Source organism: Mus pahari, chromosome 18 (assembly GCF_900095145.1).
Source record: "Mus pahari chromosome 18, PAHARI_EIJ_v1.1, whole genome shotgun sequence".
NCBI lineage: Eukaryota > Metazoa > Chordata > Mammalia > Rodentia > Muridae > Mus > Mus pahari.
In genome coordinates, this window is record NC_034607.1 from 13775391 (window position 1) to 13785665 (window position 10275).

Consider the following 10275-nt stretch of genomic DNA (forward strand, 5'->3'; position numbering starts at 1 on the left):
CTTACTCTTCTGCCTAGATTCTTATTCTTAGAACAGCAGACTGTTGTGGTAGTACTTTTCATAGCCATCTGTAGAATGTACATCTACAATGTACAATACCTCCAGAGACAGCGAGTACTGACTACCCTCGTCAGGGTAGCGTCATGCTACCCTCAGTAAACAGAAATAAAAACCATCAGGCAGAGTACACCTGGTGAACAGTATGGAAGGCTCTGTACTGGTTTGTATGTGCTTGACCCAGGGAGGGGCACTAGTAGGTGTGGCCTTGTTGGAAGCAGCGGGTCATTGTGGATGTGGGCTTTGAGTCTCTCCTCCTAGCTGCCTAGAAAAGCCAATCTTCTCCTAGTTCCCTTCAGATCAAGATGTAGAACTCTCAGCTCCTTCTCCAGGGCCATCCCTGCCTGGATACAGACAGCCATGCTCCCACCTTGATGATAATGGACTCCTGAACCTGTAAGCCAGCCACAATTAAATGTTGTCCTTTGTAAGAGTTGCCTTGGTCATGGTGTCTCTTTACAGCAATAAAAATCCCAAGACAGACTCCTTTTCAAAGTTAAAAGATGCTAGTAAGACTATCCAAGCCGGGCGTGGTGGCACACGCCTTTAATCCCAGCACCCCGGAGGCAGAGGCAGGCGGATTTCTGAGTTAGAGGCCAGCCTGGTCTACAGAGTGAGTTCTAGGACAGCCAGGGCTACACAGAGAAACCCTGTCTCTAAAAAAAAAAAAAAAAAAAGATTATCCAAAAGTTATGAGTTAACTTTTGGATTGGGTGTGGTCATAAGATTCATTTGTAGAGATTTGCATCTTAACTTATTTTTTCATGGTTTTAGAGTTTTATTGTAGAAAACAGAGAGAAAAGGTGGAGAAGTAGAGGCTGGCCATGGCCACGTGGAGAGAGGGGAGAAAGGAGGGGGAGAGAGGGAGCAAGGGGGCTAGAGAAGCACGAGCCAATAAACCACATGGTAATATGTCTAGCTAACAAACAAATGTTAAACTTAAATATGATAGAGAGCAAAACTGGAACGGCACAGAGAAGAGCAGCAGGCCCCCAACATAGCGCTGTCTGTGATTCATTAAAACGGAAAACAAAGGGGCAAACAGAACTCAGGTGCAGCTCAAGAGCTGCCTCAGTGGAAGAGTGCACTTAAATCCTGCAGAGGACAGAGTTCTGGGCCCAGCAACCACATCAAGTGGCTTCCAGCTCCCTTCTTCTCACCTCTGCAGACACCTGTACTGCACTCAGATGTCTCTGTAGTTGCCTATATTCACAGAGTTTCTGGGAACCTGCCCCCAGTTGGTTCTGATTGGTAAATAAAGATACCAACAGCCAATAGCTGGGCAGGGCAGACAGAGGCAGATTTTAGGATTTCCAGTCTTGGGACCAGGAAGAAAAAGAGGCAGGAGAGGCAAGAGATATGCCATGCTAGGAGAGTGTGGAGGAGAGGAGAGACGCCAGGCCTGAGAAAAGTAAGAATGCAGGACAGAGAGGCCTGGCTGCCACGTGAAGGAGCCAGGAGAGCACAGCCCAGAGGGCGGCCCAGCTGGGTGTGAAGCAGCCAAGATAGAACACAGGAATTATTAAGCAGTAACTGGAATTATCGGCAGAAGGTAAGATTCTAGCAGCACTGGAGGCTAGGTAGTCACCCAGCTACTGTGCTGATTAAGGCATATTAAAATATAAAGGCTCTGTGTGTCTTTAGTTTGGGAACATAAATCATCGAGGTGGGTTTCACATGCCCGGATTTATTAATACTATTTAATTCAGTTATCTGTGTCTGTCTCTCTCCCCCTCACACTGGAAGCAGGGATATAATATGATAAGCCGCTACAGAAAGCAGTCTGCCAAATTTTTCAAAATGCTAAACATAGTTACCATGTGACACAGTAATTGTGCTCCTAGGATGAAAACATGGAATGCTAGCATTACTACTGGCCCAAAGTAGAAATAACCCAAATATCCATTTACTAATAATAACTCTTATCCGGCCACAAAAGGAAGTAAACACTGATGTGCTATGAGTGAGCTCAGTGAAAAAGCCATACACTGCATGGTTTCAGTTACAGCAAACAGCCAGGGACTTTTTTTTTTGAGGCATGGTTAAGTCCTTCTGCTTCAGCAGCTCATGTAATATGGGATGAAGGTTGAACACCATCATATTAAAATGATGCTAGGGACTATAGAGGATGAGTGGGGAAGAAATGAAGGATGACTGCTAATGGGTACAGAATTCCTTTTGAGAGTAAATGAACATATTCTAAGGCTAACTGTAAAGCTGTGTGCAGTGGCACACATCTGTAGTCCCAGCACTCAAGAAGCAGATGCAGACAGAAGTCTGTCAGTTCAAGGTTAGCCTGGTCTATATAATAAATTTCATCTAGGCCAACCAGGAATACAGTTGAGAGCCTGTCTCAAAAATTAAATTAAGAATAAACAAACAAACAAATAGCTGGGCAGTAATGGTACACACCATTAGTCCCAATTAGTCCCAACATGCAGGAGGCAGAGGCAGACAAATCTCTTGAGTTCAAGGCCAGCCAGCCTGGTCTACAGGGTGAGTTCCAGCATGGACAAGGCTACACATGAAACCCTGTCTTGGAAAACAACAACAAAACCCCTAAACAAACAAAAATAAAGCTGATTATAGTTCTATAATTCTGGAACATACTAAAACCACTGAACTATAAACTTTAGATGGATGGACTTTATGTGTATCAGTATATACATGATCCAGGGCAGGGGTAGACCATACCACCCGTCCTAGTGGTTGGGAGACAGAGACAGAAGGAAGGGTTCAAGATGCCTAACTTGGGAGGCAGTAGAAGCAGGTAGATCACTGTGAGTTGTAGGCCAGCCGAAACTACACAGGGAGACCCTATTTCAAAACAACAAAAAAAGCTATTTAGAAAGAGAAGAAACAGTCAGATGTCTAATGTCTGATGAATACCTTGTCTTTAAAGCGTCCACCACGGCTTCTGCCAAGACGGCTCAGCAGTTAAGAAGGCTGTGTTTGCAGAGGGGCTGAATTTGGTTCCAAGTAAATAGGTCAGGTAGCTCACAAGCATCTGGTTTCAGTTCTAGGGGACCCAGTGCTCGCTTCTGGCCTCCAAGGGCACCCTCACATATGTACACATACACAAAGACATGACCACGAAATAAAGAAAACCCAAAACTTTCTACTCTGGGGTCTGCAAGATGGCAGTGCAAGCCTGAGCACCTGAGTTCCATCCCTGGACTCTATCTGTGTAAAGTTAGGACAGCACAGACCCAAGGCGAGTCCTCAGACTTCCAGATGTATACCCAACACATCCATCCCACAAAATAACTTAAAAATAACCAACCTTCCACTATGTTTAAATGCAATAACTTATAGCTCAGTGGAGATTATTTACTCTGATGAAATCCACTAATCCTTTTCATGTTGCAGGAGATTTTAGATAAGAAAACACAAAACAGAAAAGGCAAATGGCAAAAAGAGGGGCATGGCTAGAAGAAGTTCTTACATTTACAAAGCTGGGATTTCAAAGACTCCAGTGACGGGATTTTTACCTTTAGTTTTTGGTTAGGGCTACTCTTAATGTCTGTATTGGGTGCTAGGAATCAAACTCATACTAAGCACGCTAAGCAAGCACTCTACCAACTGAGCTGAGCTTAGCCCCCGGCACACTGTCCTGTGGACCCGTGTTAAAACAAGATGGAAGACTACTCAGTCACGCTTGCTAGGTCATGCCTATAATCCTAGAAATTGGGAACCTGGAAATAGGATTGGCAAATTCAAGGCTCAGCCTTGGTTCCCATTTTAACAAACTTTTTTCCCTTTCCTTTCTTTCCTTTTCTTTTTTGTCTTACACAGTCTGTCTATGCAGCCCTGGATTCCTGGAACGTGCTATATAGACCAGGCTGGCATCTACCTGCCTCTGCCTCCCTAGTGCTGAGATTAAAAGCATCCGGCCAAACAAACTTTCATAAATTTCCCTAAGCTGATTCTATTTTCTCTGTTTCTTTTCCACAGGGTAAGGGGCAGTTACCATTTGAATCTCAAAGATTAATAGAGGGAAAAAAAAATCTTACATCATTTCGGTCTTTGGTCAGCCTCTCCTCAAGTTCCAGAGCTAACTGCAAAAGCCACCACTGTACCTATAAGAAAAAAAGCCAAACACTTTCAGGTTTTTAAAATTTGAATTTATAAATCTTTCATTTAATAGACATATGATGAACCAGGCAGTGGGTTGGTCAACTAATGGATCTCTGTAACTAATCATGGAGCTCTTGGTGCTGTGTTCTCCCTTAGTCAGGCACAGTGTATATTCCTGTAAGCCCAGACTCTAGAGGCTGAGGTCATGAGTTCAAGGCTGGGCTCCACAGAAGAAAACTTCTCAGCACCAGGGAGGCTGTAATTACGGGGAGAGGAAGTGACTCCGTAGCAGGGTGCTCGCGGTGCAAGAATGAAGAGAAGAGTTTCAGTCCCAGCAGTCACAATACAGCATGACCCATGGCCAGTGGGGACAGAGACACGAGGACTACGGGGATTTCTGCTGGCCACCAACACAGTTTCAGGAACAACAAGAGATGGTCTTGAGAGAATAAGGTAGGTTAATAAAGCAGTTCATCTGACATCTCCCTCTGGGTCTGCACCCACACATCCATCCACACACACGGGAAGACCATTTGTGCAGTCAGGATGCTGCAACCCACTCTCCGTGTAAGGGACTCTGCTTCCTGGCTGCCCAGATTACAGGTGTCTCCACCACACTCAGGCTCCAAGCCCTTCACTTCACTTGTCCTGACAGGGCCATCTGGGAAATTCTACCACGTTTCAATTCTAAGGAAGATCCCAAAGTGGATGAGGCACAATATTTTAGGGTTTAGAAGTTCCTACTTACAAAAAAAGACATTTCATTGTCCATTTCAGCCAGTCCTATTTTACACCTTTTTAGATTGAAGGAAGAAAAATTACAAACTACTATTCCAACATAAAAAAAATTGATTTCTAGGGCTAGAGAGATGGCTCAGCGGTTAAGAGCACTGACTGCTCTTCCAGAGGTCCTGAGTTCAAATCCCAGCAACCACATGGTGGCTCACAACCATCTGTAATGGGATCCGATGCCCCCTTCTGGTGTGTCTAAAGACAGCTCCAGTGTACTCATAAAAAAATCGATTTCTATTTTTCTTCCTATCCTAAAATACATAGAAGGGCTAGGACAATACACTGCGCCCTTTAAAAGCAGCAGTGTTCTGTGGAGAAGGCCTGCTTACCTGTTCCCGAGTAGACAGGGCTGTTTTCCCTGGGAAGTTCTTGCTGCAGCCAATCGTTTTAGGTAACTGCCTGGGTTTAACTGGATCGTGTTCAATACCTCGGCACATAGCATACAGCCAAGAACTAAAAACCAGCAGAAGACATTAAGAATTATTCTCCTTGTTTCTGTTTACTTCCTAAAGAGAAGTCTCACCACTCTTCAACTGGCCTTTAATTGTGATCCTACTGGGCCTGTACCATGCCTGGTTTCTCACCTATCTATAAACAGCATATACCACACAGCCCAGGCGGGCTTCCAGCTCATGACCTTCCTGCCCTGGCCTCTCAAGGGCTGAAATTATAAGCACAAGTCACCATGTTTGACTTAATTATTGTTTTGTTTTGTGACAGGGTTTCTTTGTATAGCTATGGCTGTCCTGGAAATCAAGCTGCAGACCTGGCTGGCCTGGAACTCACAGAGATCCTCCTGCCGCTGCCTCTTGAGTGTTGGGATTAAAGGCGACTGCTTAATTCTTTTTTTTTTTTGGTTTTTCGAGACAGGGTTTCTCTGTGTAGTCCTGGCTGTCCTGGAACTCACTCTGTAGACCAGGCTGGCCTCAAACTCAGAAATCCTCCTGTCTCTGCCTCCCGAGTGCTGGGATTAAAGGCGTGCGCCCCCACGCCCGGCTACATGAACCATTCTTATCAAGCACCCAAGGATACAGGAAAATGGTATTATTTAACTTTTAGAATTTTTACAGTGCTGGGATTGGATAGAACCAAGAGCCTTGTAGCATGTTAGGAAAGTGCTCCACCAATGAATGATACCCCAAACTTTTTTTTTTTTTTTGAGCCAAGGTCTTTGTGGCTCATACTGACCTCAGACTTGTGCTTCTATCTCCCAAGATCACGGGCTACTGTCTGATGGGAACTAATATTCCCAAACCATGACATGACCTCATGGAACACAAGTCATAGGTTGGGTATGTTGATGAATGCCTGTTATCTAAAGATTAGGAGGCAGAGAGACAACAAGATCAGCACTCGAAGGTTACCCTTGGTTACATATCAAGTTCGAATCTCGTGTGGGCTATCTGGCCCTTTAGACTAAAAGCTTTATCTGTATTGAATTTAGCATCTCCATAAAGATTATGTTTGAAAAATAATATTAACCACTTATAGCCAAGTGTGGGTGGAACATACCTTTAATCCTAGCACTTAAGAGGAAGATGCAGGTAATCTCTGAGTTCAAGACCAGCCTGGACTACAGAGTGAGTTCCTGGACAGTCAGGGCTACACACTAAGACCTCGTCTTAAAAATCAAAAAAACAAAACAAAAAAAAGAAAAAAAAAAAAAAGAAAAAAAAATTTTTTTTAAAAGAATAATAATATACACCACTTACCCATTCTTCTCTCCAAAATGACTCTGGAGGTGGGATTCAGTGAACTGGGTCAGATCACCCATGTATTCTACCCCAAGGACTTCAATGACAGAAGCCCCTAGCTTTCCTCCAAGACTTCGGCTAAACAAAGAGAAGGAATTTATAGGTTACATTTAAATATTCATCTAACCAAAACAAAGACACTCTGCTGCTCCAAGCAGCTCCCCACGTAGAGATATTAGAGTATGCTTTAGTCCTGTAAACTCTTAGTTGTCCAGCAGAGCTGAGGGCTCCGCAACTCAGCAAGCAGCCATGCCGACTAGAGTCTGATGCGGCAACCCTGATGACGAGGAGAGCCAGCTCAGCAAGTGCACCTGCACTCGCACAGGCGTGCGCACAGAAAAACAAAGCTAGATGATTCTTCCCAGCTAGGACCTGGGAAGATTAACAAGAACATATATAAAATATTCATCATTGATTTGTTATCAAGTCAACTGTATGTAAAAATTTCTCTTTTTCTTGTTTATAAAATTTCAGTTGTGTAAAACACATTGCCCCATTTGGAAATTAAAAGTTATTTATTTCATGTGAGTACATTGTTGCTGTCTTCAGACACACCAGAAGAGGGCATCAGATCCCCATTACAGATGGTTGCGAGCCACCATGTGGTTGCTGGGAATTGAACTCAGGACCTCCAGAAGAGCAGTCAGTGCTCTTAATCACAGAGCCATCTCTCCAGCACCCAAATGCCAAGCCCAGCATGGCATTTCATCCCAGAATTTAGGAGGCAGAGACAGGTGGATCTCTGTGAGCTTGAGGTCAGCCTGGTCTACAGAGTAAATTCCAAAACAGCCAAAGCTACAGAAGACCCTGTCTTGAAAAAAGCAAACCAAACAAACAAAAAACCCAAAACAAATAAAACATTAAAAATTTAAAATACCCGGTCGTGTTGGCGCACGCCTTTAATCCCAGCACTCGGGAGGCAGAGGCAGGCGGATTTCTGAGTTCGAGGCCAGCTGGTCTACAAAGTGAGTTCCAGGACAGCCAGGGCTATACAGGGAAACCCTGTCTGGAAAAACCAAATAAATAAATAAATAAATAAATTCCAAACGCAAAATAAATCTTTTCCATGGCCAGTATTCTTCAGCTGGCTTGAAGACACTATCCTTAGTCTGCCTTCAGTGTTTCTATGTCAGGGTCTTCATCAATACAGACCTGGCCTGGTTCCCTTGGTTCCCTTAGACTATCAGACATTTTCCCTTCTTTCTGCTCAGTGTCTCCATGCTGCTGTGTCCCTGGCTGGCTCTCTACCCCCTCCAGCCCATAAAGCTTTCTCGGGTCAGTTTGGGTTCATGTCTCACTGGAGAGCAGTCTGGCAGACCTGGAACCCTTGGTTGAGCCAGGTGTGCCAGCTTACATCTGTAACCCAAGCATTCAGCGAGCTGAAGGGGGATTAACTGAGTTTCAAGTGGGCCTGGGTGACACAAGCTAGCCAGGAATGCTAGAGTGAGACCCTATTGTAATAAGCAAGCAAACAAACTCACCGTTTGGTAATAAAGTAAAATTCTAGCTGGATGTAGTAGATCCAACCCATAGCCCTAGTGTTTAGGAGGAAGCTGGGGCACAAGGAACATTGGCAGTATGAGGCCAGCCTGGATGTATAGTGGGACTTGCCTCAGCATCCTCCCAGGAGAAGGAAATAAACGATTTGTTTGTTTTCTTTATGCAGCCCTGCTGTACTGGAACTTGCAGTGTAGACCAGGCTGGCCTTGAACTCACAGAGATCTACCTGCCTCTCTCTACCCCCTGGGCACTACTACTGCCCAATGAAGAAAAAGGAATTTTATTTTGTTTTGTTTTTTGAGATAGGGTCTCTCTGTATATCCTAGGCTGTCCTGAAACAAACTCTATAGACCAAGCTGGTTTCAAACCAAGAGTTCCCTCTGCCTGTTTCCTGAGTGCTGGGACTAAAGGCATTTGCCACTACCGCCCAGCTAAGAAGTAAAATTTTATTTGTTACATATTTAATAGACTTTTAATAAAAAGCCAGAAGGAAAGTAGAGCTAAAACTCAGGAGTGTGTGTGTGTATGTGTGTGTGTGTGTGTGTGTGTGTGTGTGTGTTCACACAAAGAAGTAAAATTTTATTTGTTACATATTTAATAGACTTTTAACAAAAAGCCAGAAGGAAGGTAGAGCTAAAACTCAGGAGAGAGTGTGTGTGTGTGTGTGTGTTCACACATAGGCTAGAGGATTTAAGGTATTCTGTTCTATCGTTCTTAAATTTCCTTAAGACTGTGTCTCTCACTGTACTTGGAGCTAGGTGGCAGGCAGTGAAGTGCAAGGAATCCCCATCTCCATCCCCCATGGTTCATGGGTTATAGGGCACTCACCTTCCTCCACAGCCCTGAGGTTACAGGGGGGTGCACAGGCAGCCACATCTGGCTTTTATTGGGGGGTGTAGGGGTGGGGTTTGATTTGGTCCTCATATTTGGGTAATTCCCAGTGAGCTGTCTTCCCAGCCCCCTTTGTTGTATTTGGATATGGCCAGCCTATGCAGCCCTGGGTGACCAGGTATTGAATTCGTAAGTATAGCTCCTGCCGTTGACTTCCCAGTGCTTGGATTACAGGCGTATATCACCATGCCCACCTTTCACGTCATCCTTGATGTTCTGAGGTCTTTTACACAGCCTGGCTGTCTTGGAACTAGTTATGTAGACCAGGCTGGTCTTAAACTCGGAGCTCCTCTGCCTCTGCCTCCTGAATGCCAAGATTAAAGGTGTATATCACTATACCTAACAGTTTTTGTTTTTTAAATTCAGGATTAGGTATATACCACAGATAGTCCTGAAGTAAAAATTCACTTAGAAAAGAGCCTAAATATAGTTTTCAAATTTTTCAGTGTTGCCTCTCTGACTGGCCCCTACTTTCCAAGCAGAGATCCCCCGCAGGGACATGATGGGATTGAAGGTCCTCCCTGAATCCTTACATTTTACGAATTGGCATGTGGCTGAAGAGCTGGGGCACTGACCCATGTGGGACCAGGGTTTGGCGGTTGGGCTTATTTAGTCCACAAGCAAGTTTTGCCAGGACCTGGAAGAACAGAGAGGAAAAAATCCTTAATATTGTTAAGATAATAAAAGCGTGCATGCACACACTGACAGTTTCCACATGAAGGCACTTCCTCAGTCCTCCCTCCACTCTTCCCTTCTCGGGTTTCTTCAAGGCACTGCTTTCCTTTTTCATCTATTTGAGATTTTTCTCACAATAGGTTTAAAAAAACAGAGAAGAAACTTAATTAAGGTCTACTTCTTATTCATGTAAGTTTGAAAATGCTAAAATAGCCCCAGAACGTGAGTGTGGAAAGAGCAGGGGCTTGAGGCTGGCCTTGGCTCCCTACGCAGACACATACATACATATGATTAGGATGGTTCAGAGATGTTTACCCCCATGTAGACAGATAAACATTTACATATGATTATTCCTTAATTTCACGAGTAAGATTCTTTTTCTTCCCTTTCAGACACAGTCTGGGATGGCTATTCGTGGTTGTTACTTTGACCACACCTGGGTTAACTAAAACCCAAGTGGTTGGGTATGCCTCGAGGGATTTTCCCCTTAATTATTTGAAGTGGGAAGACCCACTTTTTTTTTTTTTTT

The 10275-nt window shown here is 44.2% G+C and overlaps 1 protein-coding gene across 2 annotated transcripts in view; it reads right to left on the reverse strand.

Moving 5' to 3' along the window:
• The window catches only part of Polh (DNA polymerase eta), a 33692-nt gene that overhangs the window by 8600 nt on the left and 14817 nt on the right, over window positions 1-10275 (reverse strand). For both annotated transcript variants that reach the window (XM_021218060.2, XM_029531340.1), the window contains 4 exons: window positions 9605-9708; window positions 6639-6758; window positions 5256-5379; window positions 4071-4136 (listed from right to left, as the gene is read on the reverse strand). In XM_021218060.2, the coding sequence (XP_021073719.1) occupies window positions 4071-4136; window positions 5256-5379; window positions 6639-6758; window positions 9605-9708 (414 nt within the window). The remainder of the gene's footprint in view (window positions 1-4070; window positions 4137-5255; window positions 5380-6638; window positions 6759-9604; window positions 9709-10275) is intronic.